The 20,058-nt window shown below is 49.0% G+C and overlaps 2 protein-coding genes across 5 annotated transcripts; one reads left to right on the plus strand and one right to left on the minus strand.

Annotated features, from left to right (window-relative positions):
• Window positions 1-6,552: 6,552 nt before the first annotated feature.
• Window positions 6,553-9,312, minus strand: SIGMAR1 (sigma non-opioid intracellular receptor 1). Of its 3 annotated transcripts, XR_012038197.1 has the most exons (5): window positions 9,025-9,312; window positions 8,680-8,880; window positions 8,454-8,546; window positions 7,741-7,953; window positions 7,474-7,613 (listed from the first exon to the last, which is right to left on the minus strand). XR_012038197.1 is itself a non-coding variant. In XM_072841759.1 (4 exons), the coding sequence occupies exons 1-4, from the start codon at window positions 9,173-9,175 to the stop codon at window positions 7,387-7,389; spliced, it is 654 nt and encodes a 217-aa protein (XP_072697860.1). In that variant the 5' UTR covers window positions 9,176-9,310; the 3' UTR covers window positions 6,553-7,386. The 3 variants fall into 3 exon arrangements, 2 of the variants coding, with proteins under 2 accessions (XP_072697860.1, XP_072697859.1); XM_072841759.1 differs by lacking the exon at window positions 7,741-7,953 and having other exon boundaries at window positions 6,553-7,613; window positions 8,472-8,546; window positions 9,025-9,310; XM_072841758.1 differs by lacking the exon at window positions 7,741-7,953 and having other exon boundaries at window positions 6,553-7,613; window positions 9,025-9,309.
• Window positions 9,313-15,672: 6,360 nt separating this feature from the next.
• On the plus strand, window positions 15,673-19,200 carry GALT (galactose-1-phosphate uridylyltransferase). Of its 2 annotated transcripts, none has more exons than XM_072841761.1 (11): window positions 15,673-15,852; window positions 16,139-16,308; window positions 16,539-16,614; window positions 16,743-16,791; window positions 16,913-17,042; window positions 17,196-17,252; window positions 17,406-17,528; window positions 17,802-17,934; window positions 18,036-18,119; window positions 18,430-18,584; window positions 18,862-19,200. In XM_072841761.1, the coding sequence occupies exons 1-11, from the start codon at window positions 15,771-15,773 to the stop codon at window positions 18,943-18,945; spliced, it is 1,143 nt and encodes a 380-aa protein (XP_072697862.1). In that variant the 5' UTR covers window positions 15,673-15,770; the 3' UTR covers window positions 18,946-19,200. The 2 variants fall into 2 exon arrangements, with proteins under 2 accessions (XP_072697862.1, XP_072697861.1); XM_072841760.1 differs by having other exon boundaries at window positions 15,688-15,934.
• Window positions 19,201-20,058: the final 858 nt, after the last annotated feature.

The raw sequence follows: 20,058 nt of genomic DNA on the forward strand, positions 1-20,058 counted from the left end.
CCAACTGCCTTCTGTACTGATGCCCACCCGCACCCCCCCCCCCACAGTTTTGTGTGGTAGGAGTTCTCCTGGGGAGAGTCCTGCCCTCTCCTCTGGACCCAGACGGGAGAATGTGAATGTGCAGAAGCAGACAAACATACCCTAGGGTCTTCGTTCGAAGTAGGACAGAGGGTAGAGCTTTGCAGAACTCCTGTGCCCAGCTTGCTCTCCTTAAAACCCACTCCTCACCACCCCCTGCCCTACTGCTCAGAGAAGAGGAGGTGCCTGGAAACAGATAGATGGTAAGAGTTTTCTTGGAAAGAGAAGAACTGGCTTAGGGAAATTCCAGTTCTGAGAGTTTGAAGATTGCTTTGCAGGGGGTGGAGGACCCAGGCAAAGAATTGGGCAATTACTGACAAAAGGAGTCAATCATCAATCTAGCAGAGTAAATCTGTCTTTGGGGTCTGGGCCAGGAAAGCTACAACTAGGGGAAGTAATAAGCTTGACTGGGACCTGGTTTATCTCTCTCTTCATCTGTGAAGAGGAAAGACTGTCTCTTACACCCTCATTTAGCTCCTATCTGATCCTAAACCTCACAAAGACAAAGATAGACAGATGTAGACCTCTATTCATCCAACACATATTTACTGAGCACCTACTTTATGCTAGACACTTTTGGACATGGGAATAAATAAAACAAAGTCCTTATTATAATGGCGTAATTCCAGTGGGGGAAATACACAGTATATCAGATGGCAATAACTAAAATAGGGAAAATAAATCTGGATTGAAGGGAATAGAAAGGGAAGGATATATGTTACTTATTATCTTGTAACAAATTATACTCAAACTTAGAAAGCTTAAAACAACATTTATTTTCTCACAATTCTGTGGATCAGGAATCCTAGTGTGGCATAGCTGGATGGTTCTGGCTCACCACTTCTTTTTGTTGTTGTTTTTAAAAGATTTTATTTATTTGAGAGAGAGAGCATGAGAGAGCGAGCGAGCGAGCGAGAAAGCACATATGAGCAGGAGGGAAGGGGCAGAGGAAGAAGGAGAAGCAGACTCCCTGCTGGGCAGGGAGCCTGATGCAGAACTCAATCCCAGGACCCTGGGATCATGACCTGAGCCAAAAGTAGACGCTTAACTGGCTGAGCCTACCCAGGTGCCCTGGCTCACCATTTCTCATGAGATTGTAATAAAAATGTTGGCTGTAGCTATAGCTGCATGAAGGCTTGACTGGGATCAGAGGATCCACTTTGAAGATGGCTCATTCACATGGCTGTTGGTAGGAAGTTTTCCCCAGGTGGACCTCTCCATAGGATAGGAGAGTGCCTGAGCGCCCTCTCAACATGGCAGTTGGTTTCCCCCAGTGACCCAAGAGAGACTAAAGAGGCAGCAATGCTTTTCACAATCTGGTTTTAGAAATCACACAAGTCACTTCTGCCATGTGTTGTTAAAATTACATAACTAAGTCCAGCCCACATTCAAAGGGGAGGGAATTAGTCTTCACCTATTAAAGGGAGGAGTATCAATATTTTCATGGAGGTATTTTAAAACTACCACAGAACAGGAAGCAGGGCGGTGGTGCCTTGCTGGCTCAGTTGGCAGAGCATGAGACTTTTTTTAAAAGATTTATTTTATTTGTTTCAGAGAGAGAGAGAACAGAGAGAGGGGCAGAGGGAGAGGGAGAATCTTAAGTAGACTCCCTGCTGAGCATGGAACCTGGACACAGGGTTCAATCTCATGACCATGAGATCATGGCCCAAGACAAAATAGAGTTGAACATTTCACTGACTGAGCACCTAGATACCCCAAAGCATGTGACTCGTGATCTCAGGATTGTGAGTTCGATCCCCATGTTGGGCATGGTACCTATTTAAATAATAAATTAAAACAAACACCTTCCTGTGTCTACAGAAATGTTAAGGGAAGAACCAAGAATTGAAGGAGTATAAAGAGAGCCATAGGCATATCTAAAGAGAAGTACTTCAGCCAGAATAGCAGGTGCAAATATCCTGAGGTGAAAGTTTGCTTGATGTTTCAGATGGAAAGCAAGGAATCCACTGGACTAAAATATGGTAGCCAGGGTAAATGGTCAGATGTTTGGTCATAGGTAACATGGGCCTTAGAGTAGGTTCCTGGAGGCAGAGAAAGGACTAAATGAGATGGAAGCCATGAGAAATGTCTGAGCAGAAGAAAAAACAAACAGGGTGGGGGGATGAGGTGACTGGGTGACAGGCACTAAGGAGGGCACTTGATGGGATGAGCCACTGGGTGTTATACTATATGTTGGCAATTTGAATTTAAATTTAAAAAATTAAAAGAAAATTTTTTTTTTTTTTTTTAAGAAAATTTTTAAAAAAGAAAAAACAAACAAATGTCTGAGCAGGGAGTGGAAGTCTGACTCTGGCTATTGTGTGGAGAATCCTCCACATAGGATATAAATATGTGGATCAATTAGGAAGCTGTTGCAGTGATCCAAGCAAGAGATGATGGCTTGGACGAGGTGGTAGCAGTGGAAGTAGCAAAATGTGGGTAGATTCTGGATATGTTTTATTTTATTTTATTTTATTTTATTTTTAAAGATTATATTTATTTATTCGTGAGAGACACAGAGAGAGATAGAGAGAAGCAGACACAGGCAGAGAGAGAAGCAGGCTCCATGCAGGGAGCCTCACGTAGGACTCGATCCTGGGTCTCCTGGATCACACCCTGGGCTGAAGGCGGCGCTTAACTGCTGAGCCACCCAGGCTGCCCAGATTCTGGGTATGTTTTAAAGATAAAACTGGAGATGCCTGGGTGGCTCAGTGGTTGGGCATCTGCCTTCGGCTCAGGGCATGATCCCAGGGTCCGAGATTGAGTCCTGAATCGGGCTTCTTGCAGGGGGCCTGCTTCTCTCTGTGTCTCTGCCTCTCTCTCTCTCTCTGTGTGTGTGTCTCTCATGAATAAATACATAAATAAAATATTAATTAAAAAAAAGATAAAACTGGAGTGCCTGGGTGGCTCAGCTGGTTAAGCATCTGCCTTTGCCTCAGGTCATGATCCTGGGGTCCTGGGATCAAGCCCTGCATCGGGCTCTTTGCTCAGCAGAGAGCTTGCTTCTCCCTCTCCTTCTGCCACTCTCCCCTGCTTGTGCTCTTTCTCTCAAAATATTAAAATAAAATAAAATAAAACTGACAGGATCTGTTGATGGCTTGGATAGTAAATATAAGAATGAAAGGTATCTAAGATGGGACATCTGGCTTGCTCAGTCAGTACGGTATGTGACTCTTGATCTCAGGGTTTTGAGTTCAAGTGCCACAATGGGTGTAGAGATTACTTAAAAATAAAATCTTAAAAACAGAAACAAAAACAAAACAGGTATCCAAGATAACTCTAAGGTTTTTTGCCAGCTGGGTAAATGTAGGTACCCTTAACTCAGACAGTAAAAGCAAGAAGTGCTGGGTTGGGAGAGAAAGCAGTTTACACTGCCATTTTAAGTTTGAGATGCCAGTGAAACAACCAAGTAGAGATGGAGGAAATCAGATATCTAAATCTAAAGTTCAGAGGTGGGCAGCCTCGGTGGCACAGCGGTTTAGCGCCGCCTGCAGCCCAGGGCATGATCCTGGGGACCCTGGATTGAGTCCCACGTTGGGCTCTCTGCATGGACCTGCTTCTCCCTCTGCCTGTGTCTCTGCCTCTCTCTTGCTCTCTGCATCTCTATGAATAAATAAATTTAAAAATCTTGAAACAAACAAACAAACAAACAACTGGCCATCATCTTTGGCCTCATTAAAAAAAAACAAAAAAATGCATTAAAAAAATAAAGCTCAGAGGTTTAGGTTAAGACAAAAACTAAGAGCTGAGACATATAGACAGGCCTCAAGGTCCATCCATATTATTGTAAATGGCAGGTTTCCTTTTTATGGCTGAATAATATTCCACTGCGTGTACCTAGGGACATTCATACATATATACTACATTTTCTTTATCCATTCATCCTTGTGGGAATTATGGTAAGTGAAGTCAGAAGAAGACAAATACTGTGTTCTTACTTATATGTGAACTCTGCAAAAACCCAAACTCATAGAAACAGAGAACAGATTGATAGATGCCAGAGGCAGGGGGTGGGTGGGCATGGGGTTGGGGGTGGGAGTAATGGAGGAATGAAGAAAGGTGGTCCAGAGGCACAAACTTCCAGTTGTAAGATAAATAAGTCCTGGGGATATAATGTAGAGCTTAGTGCTCTAATACTATATTACTTAATAGTATACTAGCATATCAAATACTGCATATAGAATTGGAAAGTTGCCAGGTAGATCTTGAAAGCTCTCACCTGGGCAGCCCGGGTGGCTCAGCGATTTAGCACAGCCTTCAGCCCAAGGCCTGATCCTGGAGACCCAGGATGGAGTCCCACATTGGGCTCCCTGCATGGAGCCTGCTTCTCCCTCTGCCTGTGTCTCTGCCTCTCTGTCTCTCATGAATAAATAAAATAAAATCTTAAGAAAAAAAAAGCTCTCACCTCAAGAGAAAAAGAACTTATAGGCAGCCCGGGTGGCTCAGCAGTTAAGCGCCTGCCTTTGGCCCAGGGTGTGATCCTGGAGATCTGGGATCAAGTGCCACATCGGGCTTCCCGCATGAAGCCTGCTTCTCCCTCTGCCTGGTCTCTGCCTCTCTCTCTGTGTGTCTCTCATGAATAAATAAAATCTTTAAAAAAAAAAAAAAAGAACTTGTAACTATGTGAGGTGATGGGGAACCCTGGGTGGCGCAGCGGTTTAGCGCCTGCCTTTGGCCCACGGCGCAATCCTGGAGACCCGGGATCGAATCCCACGTCGGGCTCCTGGTGCATGGAGCCTGCTTCTCCCTTTGCCTATGTCTCTGCCTCTCTCTCTGTGTGACTATCATAAATAAATAAAAAAAAAAACTATGTGAGGTGATGGATGTTAATTTATTATTGTAATCGTTTCACCATACATATATCAAATCATTGTATTGTATACCTTAAACTAACAGAATGTTCTGTCAATTGTATTTCAATAACATTGTGGAAAAAAAAAAAACATATAGGTGGTTGAGAACACCTGAGAGGAGTATAGACAGAGAAGTCTGAGGATTAAGTCCTGGGAAGCCAAAAGTTAAGGAACTAAGAAAGATACAGCAAAGGAACTAATTTAGTAAGAGTAGTGTTCTGGAAACCAAGAATGTTTTAAGAGCAATTATGTCAAATGAAAGAAATCACCATTGGACTTATCAGCTGAGACAGTGGGGAGTCTGGGAGCCCAGTCCTATATGGAAGAGTGGACAAGGAGAGCAAGGGCATTCCTGATGGATGTGGTCCCTGAGCCTAGGGTCAGAGCTGGGTTACAGGGTGGGAGAAATTCTTAGAGGTTTGGCTTTGCAACCCATGATCAGTGGGAGAGGCTCCAGCCAGGACCTGTTATGGCCAACATGATGATATGTCAGAATGGCCATCTTGCCTGGGCCTCACATTCACTCAAAGCCATAAATTTAAACTTTTGATGTTGTTTCCATATGGTTATACATGCGGTCTTTGGGGTTTCTGTTCATTAGAATGTTAAGTTTGTATATTGTATATAAAAACGGTGTATTTTTTAAAAAGATTTTATTTATTTATCCATGAGAGAGACTGAGAGAGAGAGAGAGAGAGAGAGGCCAAGACATAGGCAGAGGGAGAAGCAGACTCCATTCAGGGAGCCTGATGTGGGCCTCAATCCTGGGACTCCAGGATCACACCCTGAGCTGAAGGCAGGTGCTTAACCACAGAGCCACCCAGGCATCCCAAAATACTGTATTTTCATATATAATTTATATACAACAACAACAACCAGTTTCCTTCTGTTCTTAATATACCAGGAGGGTGGGCAGCTTGGGTTGCTCAGCAGTTTAGCGCCGCCTTCAGCCCAGGGTGTGATCCTGGAGACATGGGATCGGGTCCCACATCAGGATCCCTGCATGGAGCCTGCTTCTCCCCCTCTGCCTGTGCCTCTCTGTGTGTCTCTCATGAATAAAGAAATAAAATCTTTAAATATAAATATAAGTAAGTAAGTAAGTAAATAAATAAATATATATATATATCAGGAGGGCTAAGAAGTGAGAGTAGCCTGGGTCTTACTCAGAATAGGGCCAAGAAGGTGAGGGTGAGGTGCCAGGGTGCAAAATTTAAGAAGGCAAATGCAGTGTCCCAGGGAGTGTACCCTAGGCACCTCTTTTGCCTCACCCTGGTGCCAGCCTCATCTACCTTAGACACCACCAGGTAGTCTCCCTGTTCTCCATCCCTGGAGGGACCTCTAAAGGTAGGCATCCTGGAGAAGGAACACTAGAGAGAAAGAACTCTTACTCTGGGTGGGGGTGGGCGCAAAACCCTGGAAATAGACAAAAATGATTATTAAGCCTCCTTCAACTCAAAAGTGGGTATACACTGCCACCCAGTGGCCATCCAGGATTGGATTCCCAGAACTACTTCCAGAATGGCACTGGCAAAGGCAAGACCAAGATACACACCATCTCACCCAGCCCTGAATTTCTTCACATTAGCATGTTTTCCTGCTGTTCAGACACATGAAGAAATGAAACTGTTCAACACATCTTTATTAACAGAGACATATGGACAGACAATGCATCAAGGGCAATGTCTGGAAGCTGTGATGGGGGTGTCTGTGTGCAGAAAAGGCCTTCTCTAGGCCAGGGATAGCTCCCTGAACCTAGGCTAACCTCTCTAGGTCCCCTGCCCAGCAGTGGGTCCTGAGCTGAGGCCAGCCTCGCCATCATACTCCTGAGGGATGAATGGGGCTGGGGATCTTTCAGGATTGGAAGACCCTGACCTCAGCATTCTTATGGTTCCCCAGCTAACTTGGTTGCTGAGAGGGTGGGGGACAGGCCATGAGAACACTTGCATAGCAGGGGAAGAGAATGGGGGTAAGGCATATGGTGAGGACAGGGAGATGAAGGGGGCCTCCACAGGCAACCTTCATCTTCTTCCCCCCTCAATTTCTGCTGGATTGAGGGGTCAGGCCCAGACAGAGTATAATACCCACACCCATCCCTAACTCCAGAACCCTGACTGGTGGCAGAGAAGCTCTGGAAAGGCCTGAGTTAGTCATCAAGCTTGTGGTATGTGAGTCTGAATGACTGGTCCCCTTGGTATATGTGGGGCTCCCTCTCTGGATGGGTGTGAATGCATGATGCTGCTGTACACATGGGATTATATCTGCGGGTATGTCCCATATGTCCCCATGAGTCTCTATGTTTGGTTGTGTAAGTATGTATGTCCCTGCTTGACAGCAGGACCTTAGTAATTGCATGTTGTGAGTATGTCCCTGTCTTTCCACCTGGGCTCCAGAAAGTGGATGTATGCGGGCCTGCCCGCTCCTGTCTATCCACAGGTCCTCCTTCAGGCCTGGCTGGTCAGGGGTCCTGGCCGAAGAGGTAGGTGGTGAACTCAAGCCGGAGGCCCCGGGCATAGGCTCGAAGAGTATAGAAGAGTGTGAGGAAGTCCTGGGTGCTGAAGATCGTGTCAGCCAGCGCGAAGGCCAGGGTAGATGGGATGACACCCCGGCCATACTCCACCATCCATGTGTTTGGTCCCCACTCCACAGCTGTTGCCTCACCAGGCCCATGCACCACGGTCTCTCCTGGGGGACAGGGAGCACCCACATAAGGAGCCTCGCCCTGCCCTTCCACTGCTGCCACCTCCCTAGGCCATGGGCTATCTATGGGCAGGGAGCAGAGCAAGAGCTTCAGGAAAGGAAAAAGCCTTACCTCATGGCCTGGTTGCCCATCTGGAAGATTAAGAAGGCAAGATAGCCACTCTTAAGTTTTCCTCTGTGGCATCGCCTGGCTCATGTCCTCTTTGGGGGGAAGCCAAGGAGAGCCACCTCACCTGGCCATGGGCCACTGTATGGGAGTCCTGGAAGTCTGCATTCCCCAGCCTCACACATGTCAGGCAGAAATTTAGCTAAATTTGGGCTGGGCCTGTTAGATAGGGAGGGGTGATTATAAGGTTTTTGTGGCTTTCTGAGAAATGTAGCTGTTCAGTTATAATGCCTATCATGCCTGTAATGCTCAACCTCAAATTTATGTGGAAGTCCAAAGCTCTACTTTTTATGTCAAATGTTTCACTACAGAAAAAGGGAGACAATGGTCTGTCTTGTCTTTGGGGGTAGGAGAGCATATCTGATTACCCAACTGTCTTCCCAACAACTGTTGGAATATTAGATGAATAAAACAGTGTCTGGGTAGATAAAAATCAGACATGGTTAACAGGAAGCTGTTATGTTTCGTTTCCTTTTAACAGTGGAAAGCAACGGGGGCCCTCGGACCTGCCTCAATCAACGACCTGTGGCTTATCTAGGGGGTTAAGGAAACCTGGAAAGAGCCCCCAACACACCCCCTTTCCGTGCTATCGCTCTCTTCCAACTCTGGGCACCCCAGAATGAAGGGACCCACCTCTCTGCCAGAGCCCCCCTACCCACCTGGGTAGAAGACCTCACTTTTGGTAGTGCCCTCTCTCCACTGGTGGAAGGTGCCAGAGATGATGGTGTCGGAGATCTCAGCCCAATAGCGCCCTGAGGGACAATCAGATGGACACCGAGTATCAGGGGATCAGCGCCAATACACGGCTTGGCCAAACATCAGAACGGAGGGCATGGGCCCTTGTACAGCCCCAGCCTCCCAGTTCGGCCCGCCGCCAGCACTGACCCGAGTGGCCGCGAGAGCCCAGGGCGGTGCCGAAGAGCAGCACGTACTCGGACAGCGAGGCGTGCAGAAGGCACATGGCGCCCATCCAGCCGCCCGCGTTCACGAACACCCACTGCAGCTCCTCGTCGGGCAACACGTGGCCTGGGTGCAGCCGCCGTAGCTCCACGATCAGCCGAGAGAAAGCCAGCTCGTGGTCCAGCCCTGGCGGGGGCAGAGGAACAACAGGGTCAGAGCCAGCACCACTCTGAACTCGGGAAAGGCGCCTCTCAAACTCCCAGCTCGGCTCGGGCCTCCCCAGGACCCTGCCCTCCACCCGTTCACTCGCCCGGTCATCCGTCGGCTCACCCGCGTACTGCCGGGCCAGCTGCGCGATCTCTTCGCGCTGGAAGACGAAGCTCTGCGTGCCCAGCCAGAGCCAGACCACCTGGGCCAGCACCGCTGCGGCAGCCAAGAGCAGCGCGGCCCACGCCCACCGCCGGCCCACTGCCCACTGCATCCCGGCGGGCGGCCTGGCACGGAGAAGCGAAGGAACGATCGGTGGGCCTGGAGCTGCGACTCCCACTGCCTCCGGACCTGCGGCGCGCAGCCCACGACCGTTCCCCCGCCACAGCCGTGGTACGGCTTGCCCTGGCCAATCATAACAGTCCGGGCACCCGGGCTCCGCCCCTCGGGTTGAACCATTTCCTCGCGGGGAGCGGGGAGCGCCGAGGAGTGGGGCGGAGCCTCGCGCGTGATGCGAGGGGGCGGGGCTAAGCCTCCCCAGCTGCACTATTCAGGGCCTACGAGCAAGGTCTCTGCGAGTGCCCTACCACGTGTGAATGGGGGTGTGAATGTGGGCGGGGGTAGGTGGCCGGCCTGGACTCCCAGGTGAAGCAGGCAAGCCCGGAAGCAGAGACTTCCGGGACTTGTGATCGTCATTTTTGTTAGCACAGAAAGTGGGAGGAGGCGCTTCTGCCTAGGCGTGTTACCGAAAGCTTTATGGAGGCGGTGACGCCTGAGCCACGTGTGTAGGGGAAATGGGGAGGGCATTCTAGCGAATGTGGCCTGTTCCAAGAACAAAGTCGCTGTGAAGAGACAACAGGGGGTCTCTTGGGGGCCTACGATTCATTCTTTGCTTTGAAGCACAAAATGTGAGAGGAGTGCATTGTAAACCAAAAGGGTTATGAGGAGCGGAATAATAAAGGAAGAGAAACAAAGGAGAAAAGAGGCAGCAAAGTGCAGTGATTAAGAAAGTAACTCTGGAGCTGGACTGGGTTAAAAGCCCGGCTTCTGCCATCTACTAGGTGTGTGATCTTGGGCAAGTTACTTAAACCCTGTGACTCAGTTTTCTCATCTGTGAAATGGGATGAATAAAAGTACCTACCTCAGAGAGCATACCTTCATTGTGATGAAGATTAAATGAGTTAATATTTATAAAGCAATTAGTGCCCTGCAAGTGGTGACATGTGTGTTTGTTATAAAAATAAAACAAGGGAGAAGAGAACTGTAAGAACATAGCATCACACATGATAGTGATGGAATGAAGGATCAACACAGTCAAATGTAATTGAGAGGTCCGATAAAATGATGGGAAATGGTCATTAGGCTTCTCAGTAGGGGCATGTAGCAGAGATGATGCTATATGTTCACAAATCTATTTCCTTTTGCTCTTGGGCAGTCAGATTACATTCCACAGTATACTCTATAGTTAGATGAGCTCATATGACTGTGTTCTGGCCAATGAAGTATAGCCAGAAATGTTGTATGCCACTTCCAGGTCCAGCTCCTAAAACCTGTGAAATTCTTTACATTCTCACTCTTTCTTCATCTATTATCTTAGTTACAGAGAATTAAGTAGTGGAGAATTCTGAATGCTGCTTCCCCTCTACCTCCACAATGGACTGTGTTGCTAAACCACTGAGTTTGGGGGTGTGGTGTCATTTGTTACAGCAACTAAGATTACTTAGACTAATACAGGCCACTAACGGTGTTACAGTGTATTGTGCAGTTAAGAGTAGAGACTGGTGGGCAGCCCCGGTGGCGCAATGGTTTAGCGCCGCCTGAAGCCCGGGGTGTGATCCTGGAGATCCCGGATCGAGTCCCACGTCAGGCTTCCTGCATGGATCCTGCTTCTCCCTCTGCCTCTCTCTGAATAAATAAATAAAGCTTAAAAAAAAAAAAAAAAAAAAACAGAGTAGAGACTGGGAAGACGGACTCTCTGTTAAGAAAGACAATTCAACCAAGTAAACTTGAATATCTAATGGGCTTTATTAAACAATTCATGAATCAGGGAGCACCCCATCTAGCCTGTAGAGGAGAGCTCCAAGGAGGAGGCATACAAAATGGAAGGTTTTTATTTTTTAAAGACTTATTTTTATTTTTTTTACCAATTTTTTTTAAGATTTATTTATTTTAAAAAAAGATTTATTTTTAGAGAGAGTGAGGCACTTGGGTGGCTCAGTGGTTGGGCATCCGCCTTTGGCTTGAGTCATAATCCCAGGGTCCTGAGATCGAGTCCCTCATCAGGCTCCCTGCCAGGAGCCTGCTTTTCCTCTGCTTGTCTCTGCCTCTCTGCCTCTCTCTCTCTCTCTCTCTGTGTGTGTGTATTTATTCATGAGAGACACACATGCACAGAAAGAGGCAGAGACATAGGCAGAGGGAGAGGCAGGCTCCATGCAGGGAGCCCGAAGTGGGACTTGATCCTGGGACTCCAGGATCACACCCTGGGCTGAAAGCAGATGCTTTAACCGCTGAGCCACCCAGGCATCCCCCAAAAATATATATATTTTTAAAGATTTTATTTATTTATTCATGAGACAGAGAGAGAGAGAGAGAGAGAGGCAGAAACATAGGCAGAGGGAGGAGCAGGCTCCACGCCCTACACGGGACTCGATCCCGGGTCCCAGGGTCAGGCTCTGGGCAGAAGAAGGCGGAGCTAAACTGCTGAGCCACTCGGGCTGCCCCCAAATAAATAAAATCTTAAAAAACAAACAAACAAACAAACAAACAAACAAACAAACAGAGAGAGAGAGAGAGCTTGCATGTGACCGTGAGGCAGGGTGAGGGAGCAGAGGGAGAAGGAGAGAATCTGGAGCAGACTCCTTGCTGAGTGCAAAGCCCACGCGGGGCTTGATCTCGCAACCCTAAGATTGTGACCTGAGCTGAAATCAGGAGTCAGACGTGTAAGATAAGATGCCCCCCAAATGGAAGTTTTTTTTATAGGAAGGAGCCTGGCACAGGAAAGTTATTAGCAAGAGAAAAGGATTATTCCAGGCAAGTTCCTTTCCCTTAAGGAGTATTATGCAGATTACCTAGTTTTCCTTTGGGGGAAAGAAAATGCCCATGTAGGGGCTCATTGGTGCTAATCAGAAAATTCCTGACTAATCAGTGAAGACAACGTGTCTGTGGAAGTTGAAACACAGTTATAGGGGATCCCTGGGTGGCTCCGCGGTTTAGCGCCTGCCTTTGGCCCAGGGCGCGATCCTGGGATCGAGTCCCACGTCGGGCTCCCAGCATGGAGCCTGCTTCTCCCTCCTCCTGTGTCTCTGCCTCTCTCTCTATGTCTATAATCAATCAATCAATCAATCAATCAATCTTAAAAAAAAAAAAATGAAACAGGGATCCCTGGGTGGCGCAGCGGTTTGGCGCCTGCCTTTGACCCAGGGCGCGATCCTGGAGACTCGGGATCGAATCCCACATCGGGCTCCCGGTGCATGGAGCCTGCTTCTCTCTCTGCCTCTCTCTCTCTCTCTCTCTGTGACTATCATAAATAAATAAAAATTTGTTTTAAAAAAAATGAAACACAGTTATATTAGGCATTAAGCCTGGGTTTGGGGCAGCCCAGGTGGCTCAGCAGTTTAGCGCCACCTTTGGCCCAGGGTGTGATCTTAGAGACCCGGGATCCAGTTCGGTGTGGGGCTCCCTGCAGGGAGCCTGCTTCTGTCTCTGCCCCTCTCTCTCTCTCTGTCTCTCATGAATAAATAAATAAAATCTTTTTTTTTATAAATAAAAATTTTTTAAATTAATTTCTATTTATTGTATGATAGTCACACAGAGAGAGAGAGAGAGAGAGAGAGAGAGAGGCAGAGACATAGGCAGAGGGAGAAGCAGGCTCCATGCACCGGGAGCCCGACGTGGGATTCGATCCAGGGTCTCCAGGATCGCGCCCTGGGCCAAAGGCAGGCGCTAAACCGCTGCACCATCCAGGGATCCCAAATAAATAAAATCTTTAAAAAAAAAAAAAAAAAGCCTGGGTTTGAAGACTTGACCTATTCTTTTTTAAATATTTTTTTAAGATTATTTATTTATTTACTCATGAGATACGCAGAATGAGAGAGAGAGAGGCAGAGACACAGGCAGAGGGAGAAGCAGGCTCCATGCAGGGAGCCCGACGTGGGACTTGATCCCAGGTCTCCAGGATCACACCCCGGGCTGAAGGTGGCCCTAAACTGCTGAGCCACCGGGGCTGCCCTGAAGACTTGACCTATGTGATGCCAATTTTGGACTGCAAGTTTTCTTTTCTTTTTCTTAAGATTTATTTATTTATTTATTTATTTATTTATTTATTTATTTATTTATGAGAGACACACAGAGAGGCAGACACACAGGCAGAGGGAGAAGCAGGCTCCATGCAGGGAGCCCAATGTGGGACTGGATCCTGGAACTCCAGGATCATGCCCTGAGCCGAAGGCAGGTGCTTAACCGCTGAGCCACCCAGGCATCCCTGCAAGTTTTGTTTTCAACAATGTTGTATTAGAGATCTTCAAGGGATCCTGGAGGGAAAGGGCTCAGTAGGCTCCATCTCAGCCATTCTGTTCCTCCCCCAAAAAGTCATCTTGGAGACAGAGAAGAGGTTTGGAAGTGTTTCTGAAGGGGGTGAGAAGTTAGTTGGCATTGACAAGGGAGCAGAAGGCAAACTGAGGACAAAGCACAGACACCCTGCAAACCCCTCCCTCTTCTCCCAGGTGGGACATGTGCAACATTCCTCAGGCACTCCTGGCTGCCCTAAAGCTAAGGGAAGGAAAAACAAATGGTTAACTTACAGAGATACAGTCCAGCAAGACAAGAGTCTTCCTCAGTTTACAAATGTCTTAGTGACATTTGTAAGAAAAAAGCATTCTTATCAATAACCTAATTTCCAGAAGGAAGCTCCCAACTGTCTTAAAGTTAATGCTTTACTAGAGGAAAAAACAACCTTAATTTGACAATGGCAAGGCCTCCAGTATCTCGTAGATACTTTTTTTTTTTTTAACAAAGTTGAATTATCCTCTTTTTTTTTTTTTTAAGAGTCTATTTATTCATTCATGAGAGACACAGAAGCAGAGAGAGGCAGAAACACAGGCAGAGGGAGAAGCAGGCTCCACCCAGGGATTCCGACGTGGAATCGATCCTAGGTCTCCAGGAACACACCCTGGGCCAAAGGCAGCACTAAACCGCCGAGCCACCCAGGCTGCCCTGTAGATCCTCTTTAGCATATGAAAGTTCTTTTAAAAACCTCCCTTTTTCCTTACCCCCAGCTCCCAAGTATATATAATCAACCACCCCTCAGCAACCCTGGTGCAGCAGATATTTCTGCCCAGGGTCCTGTCCCTGTTGCTTTAATAAAATCACCACCTTTTGGGACCAAAGACCTCTCAATAATTCTTTCCTGGCTGTTGGCTCTGGACCTCACCTACATTCAAAACTGTATCAGCATGATGTAAGGAGTAGCACTGAAGCACTGGTGTTCTTGGGAAAATGGGTCTGCCTCCAAAATCCAGTCACTCCAACAACAAAGATGGCTGAGAGAGGAGGAAAGCAAATCTATCCTAGCTCCCCCCACCCCACCGCCACCCCAAAGAATGAAAAGCCAATGGTATAGGTTAAATGCTCATTTCTCAGTTTCCTGCTCCCTGCCCCCTACCTAGTAGTCTCTTTAGATTCCAGTCTGAGGACCAAGGGCAGAGATTAGGTAAATGACCAATGACCCAGTTTTTGCATCTGAGCTGCAAAACACCTGGGTTGGCCTGGCCTGGGTTAGGGGAAGGGGCCTCCTTACTACTGGGGAGTTCTTATCTCATTAGGTTTCTGTCTTGAGTCTCACTGAAATCTCAGAGCATTTTAGAGCATGGAGAAGAGCCTGGAAGCTTGGGTTCAAATCTTAGCTAGGCCACTAATCCTCTGGGTGACCTTAGGCTTCTGTTCTGCATGTGGAAGGAGCAGGGGGTTCAAACAATATTTAGAAGTCTTTTAAAAAGTGCCAAGGGAGGAATTAATTTGAATTTTTTTATCCTAGTGTAAAGGAAACACCCCTGATCCTACCTAGATGGCGGCTGATTATATACCTGATTATATACCTAGATGGTGGCTGGAGCTACTGACAGTTGGGTCCTGTCCACACTTTTACATTTCTTTTAGCCTTCTTACAAGACAATTCACTTCTTGTGCTTGTAACGCTAAATAACTAAATAAATAACATGGTTACTTAGGCTCTTTCCCCCCCAAACCTGTTTCTCCAGCCTGGAGGGGATGGGGTTTGATTTTGGTGAAGTATCCACTCCCCCAGGTAGTAACTGGAAGCCAGGGTTGAGCTGAAGCAGATCGCTCCCACCCTCACCCTCATGCCATTTTGCTTCTCCACCTTGGCGACTGAACAAGTGCGACAATTGTGGATTCAGGATTATACCCCTACCCGACCCCAGACTGTGAGCTGCGGGAGAGCAGAGATGATGCCTGACTTGTGCAGGGGCATCCCTTTGCCCCACATGGAGCCTAGGGGCCTGGCACACAGATCTTCAGTAAATATTTGCTGAACGGGTGACCAAATGAATGACTGAATACGGCAAAGATATCTTGTGTCACGGAGCTGAGGGATCTGCAAGCAGCGGTTTTTACAGAGATTTTTTTCCTAAAGTAGTGACTTGGCCCGGGGGTATACTGGGATGACCAAAGCGCCCCCTCCCCCCAAAAGCTAGGCTTTCCGGAGTCGCGCCCGCGGTCAGGTGGGCGGTCCCTTAGGCGGTCACCTGCTAGAGGTTGGCCAATCATCGGGGGGCGGGGCGGGTCAGACCCAGAGATGGGTGAGAGTCTGCTCTATAGAGCTCCAGAAGATCCCCACCCACGCAAGTGGCCTAATGTCGCGCAGCGGATCACCCCCTGACCAGCGCCAGCAGGCGTCAGAGGCGGATGCCACCGCCACAACCTTCCGAGCGAGCGGTAACTGCAGGGCGTCTGGGACGCGCTGGGACGCGGAGCCGAGCCCTCCCTTTGCTTGGAAAGTTACCGTCCCTTCCCCGAGGTCGGTGCCCCACCCGGCCAAGCCTCAGCGACCGAGTTGGGGCTGAGGCTAATTAGGACCTGGGAAAGCTCAAGCTCGGGTCTTTGGCTCCTGAGCAGGAGAGGGCCGAGACGGTGCCTCCAAGCTTGGCCCTGCTGGTGGGTGAGACCCAGGCCAGAGGGAGTCAGAGAGTTTTGCTGATTGATCTTGTCTTTCTGTCCCCAGAACATCAGCATATCCGCTACAACCCGCTACAAGATGAATGGGTTCTGGTGTCAGCTCACCGCATGAAGCGGCCCTGGCAGGGGCAAGTGGAACCCCCGCTCCTGATGACAGTTCCCCGCCATGACCCCCACAACCCTCTGTGTCCCGGGGCCACACGCGCCAATGGAGAGGTAAGCCTTTAGAACCTGCGTCTGCAACTGAGCCCGGAGTAGTAGCTCCTTCTTAGAGCTGCCCCTCACCCACAACGGAGTGGACTCCCTTCTGTGTTATAGCCCACGGAGTCTTTCTGACCCCACAGCGGGCCCCCCACACCCGCCTGTAGCCTGTCTGGCCCCTGAAGCTGGCCAGATGACTGGTGGGTATGGAGCAGCAAATGCTTCTAGACCATCCTTGTCAGTAGGTGAATCCCTATTATGATGGCACCTTCCTGTTTGACAACGACTTTCCAGCTCTGCAGCCTGATGCCCCCAATCCAGGTAAACTGGCTCTAGCTGCTGTTGGCGGGGGTGGGGTGGGGGTGGGGGGTGGGGGGTGGTGGGGGGGTGGGGGTGGCTGGACTTGTTGGGGGACTTCTGTTGCAGAGAATGATACCCTTTTATCTCAGGACCCAGTGATCATCCTCTTTTCCAAGCGGAGGCTGCTCGAGGAGTTTGGTAACTATGGATTTCCTCTCTTACCTTCAACCCAGGGCTTGGACTGAGCACTAGGTTGGGCCCTGCCCCTGGCACAGCCAAGCCCTATATCACTGTAATTTCTTCCTCCTACACCACCTAGTAAGGTCATGTGCTTCCACCCCTGGTCAGATGTAACGCTACCACTTATGTCAGTCCCTGAGATCCGCACTGTCGTCGATGCATGGGCCTCAGTGACAGAGGAGCTGGGTGCCCGGTACCCTTGGGTGCAGGTCTGTGAGGTTGCCCCCTCCCCTGGATGGGCAGGGAGAGGGTGGTGCAGATTTGGTGCTGGGAAGTAGTATTCCTGTTTTCACAGGATGTGGTCAGGAGAGGCTGGTTTGGTGTCTCTTTGGCTATTAAAGCTGCCTACCTCTACCCGATAGATCTTTGAAAACAAAGGAGCCATGATGGGCTGTTCCAACCCCCATCCCCACTGCCAGGTAAGTGTGTCAGGGGCCCTAGTGGATTTCTGGGGTGAGTCCAAGGCAGTACTGTGGGGAAAGGACCTAGAGGGACAGAGTAAATATGCTAGTAATGTGGAGGCTTGGAGGCAAAGGATCTGCCAACTGTTCTCTGCTCCTGCCCCTTGACAGGTGTGGGCCAGTAGTTTTCTGCCAGATATTGCCCAGCGTGAGGAGCGATCTCAGCGGGCCTATCAGAGTCAACATGGAGAGCCCCTGCTAATGGAATATGGCCGCCAGGAGCTGCTCAGAAAGGTGGGGAAAAGCCAGACCCTGTTTCTGTAAGGAACCCCTACCCTCAGCCCAAAAGAGAAAGTTGTATGAAGGAGAAGGGTAGAAGGAAAATAGAAGAGAGACTTGATGGGTAAGCCATAGCAATAATCCAAAGGAAAGATGACAGTGGCTTAGATTAGGGTGGTAGTAGTGGAGGTAAGATTCTGGGTACATTTTTTCTTCTTTTCCTGCCTATTTGCTGACAGTCCCCCAACCCCATCCCTTCATGACCTCAACTCTACTTGATCTGCCCAGGAACGACTGGTCTTAACCAGTGAGCACTGGTTAGTACTAGTCCCTTTTTGGGCAGTATGGCCCTTCCAGACACTGCTGCTGCCCCGTAGGCATGTGCGCCGCCTGCCTGAGCTGACCCCTGCTGAGCGTGATGGTGAGTCTTCCAGCTGGGACCCTGGGGCCAGGCACAGGATGGGGATAGCTCTGTAGGGCCAGCATCTTGGCCCCAGGCTGAGAGTCAGGCTCTGATTCCAGATCTAGCCTCCATCATGAAGAAGCTCTTGACCAAGTATGACAACCTATTTGAGACATCCTTTCCCTACTCCATGGGTTGGCACGGTAAGGCTTTTTGAGCATCCATACCTAGCTCTGACACCGATTTTGAGGTCCTGAGGCCAGCTCAGTGGACTGCAACCCCCAGCAGGCTTTGAAATACTTGTTGGGGGAAGTGTCCAGACCAGGGGTGCTGGGACTGAAGGTGGAACAATAAACTTGGTGAAACTATGTCTCCTAGTGTTTTCCAATGCCTGGTCTACTCAGTGGCAAGGAATGCTGGGAAATGTAGTTTTCAGGTAGCTAGCCTAGTTTAGGGGTGGGGGCTAGGCTGAAGAACTAGAAAATGACCCTTCCCAATTATCTCTTCTGTCAGGGGCTCCCACAGGATCAGAGGCTGAAGCCAACTGGGATCATTGGCAGCTTCATGCTCATTACTACCCTCCACTCTTGCGCTCTGCCACCGTCCGGAAATTCATGGTTGGCTATGAAATGCTTGCCCAGGCTCAGAGGGACCTCACCCCCGAGCAGGTCAGATTTCAGAGCACTCTGGGTCCTTGGGTGCTCCTTTTGTTTCCCATTTTCCCAAGGGAACTCAATAATCATGACCCTGAAAACCGCTATAACCTAGGAGCTGCTCAGCAATATCCTCTGGTTACTTTGGCAGTCTTTATCACCAGCCTCCTGGTCCTACTAGCCTTCCCCCCGGTGTTTCCTAGGTACTCATTATTACTGTTCGACTCATACCACTCCATACCACCATTCTGGGCAGCCTCCTCCTCCCTGATTGCCCCCTGTTCCCTTCCAGGCTGCAGAGAGACTAAGGATGCTTCCTGAGGTTCATTACCGCCTGGGGCAGCAGAAGGATAGGGAGACAGCAACCATCGCCTGACCACGCTGACCACAGGGCCTTCTGCTTGAGGGAACCAGGGCCGAGGGTTGGGAAGATGTGGGATCAATAAAACTAAATTGTGTTTCTCAAACTTATTCTAATGACAGAGGAGTATGAACTATAATCCTTGGGGATCTGGGTTAAAGGCTGATGGCATAGCACCAGCCACAACTCTTCTTTGCCTGCAAATATACAAAACTTAAGAGTACAAAAATTCCACCCCAAATCTCTGAATAAAATGAATACTCAATTTAATGTCTGGCCTATAGATTCTCTTATTCCTGGAGTAACAAAGGCATCACAGTTTAAGAAACTTTGAAAATTCTGTGTTCTTGTCTGTGGCTAAGGCTTTCGGAAGGCCAGAGCCCCCTTTACCACCACCCCTGGGATGATATGTCAGCTCATCAAGCCTAGGCCTGAGGGTTTGATGGGGAGTGGGGGAGCAGGATCCTGGATCCAGTGGTCAGTGGCCAGACACTGGGCTGCTGGCCAGAACCTCGGCTTTTTGAGTGGCTGCAGCTTGGCTCTGCTCCAGCCCACAGGGGCTGAAGGGGCGGGAAGGGAACGTGTACGTGGCTTTGTGTCCTTGACTTCTCTAGACTCTCATGTGCAGCATATAATTGCAGGCTCTGCACGTTTGTAGTTGCCCATGTGCCCCAATTATTGCAGCAGAAGAAAGGAAGAAAACAGCTCTGGCAAGGAAGGGGCTAATAGAGTTAGGAGCCCCAGCACCTGGAAGGAGGGGATGGTTCTTGGAGTGATCTTGAGTCTGTCCCCACTCCTCCCAACCTGTTTCCTTTTTTTTTTTTTTTTTTAATATTTTACTTATTTATTCATGAGAGACAGAGAAGCAGAGACATAGGCAGAGAGAAAAGCAGGCTCCATGCAGGGAGCCTGATATGGGACTCCATCCCGGGACTCCAGGATCACAGACTGGGCCAAAGGCAGGTACTCAACCTCTGAGCCACCTAGGTGTCCCCCAGTCTGTTTCCTTGGCAAGATTGTATGACTATGGCAATAATAGGGCATGCAACCCAGGAGACCTGATGCCATCTAGTGCCCTCCAAACTTTTAGGTGAGGATAGGGCTGGTGAGCAATGCAAGGATGGCCAG

This window comes from Canis lupus, chromosome 10 (assembly GCF_048164855.1).
Source record: "Canis lupus baileyi chromosome 10, mCanLup2.hap1, whole genome shotgun sequence".
NCBI lineage: Eukaryota > Metazoa > Chordata > Mammalia > Carnivora > Canidae > Canis > Canis lupus.

Coding starts and splice junctions, on each gene's coding strand:
- GALT (XM_072841760.1), top strand. CDS start 15,823: ATGCCACCGCCACAACCTTCCGAGCGAGCGGTAACTGCAGGGCGTCTG. Junction 16,792..16,912: donor GAGGCTGCTCGAGGAGTTTG/GTAACTATGGAT, acceptor TACACCACCTAG/TAAGGTCATGTGCTTCCACC. Junction 17,529..17,801: donor GCCAGGAGCTGCTCAGAAAG/GTGGGGAAAAGC, acceptor TGATCTGCCCAG/GAACGACTGGTCTTAACCAG.
- SIGMAR1 (XM_072841758.1), bottom strand. CDS start 9,175: ATGCAGTGGGCAGTGGGCCGGCGGTGGGCGTGGGCCGCGCTGCTCTTG. Junction 8,881..9,024: donor GCTGGCCCGGCAGTACGCGG/GTGAGCCGACGG, acceptor TGCCCCCGCCAG/GGCTGGACCACGAGCTGGCT. Junction 7,614..8,453: donor AAGTGAGGTCTTCTACCCAG/GTGGGTAGGGGG, acceptor CCTGTCCCCCAG/GAGAGACCGTGGTGCATGGG.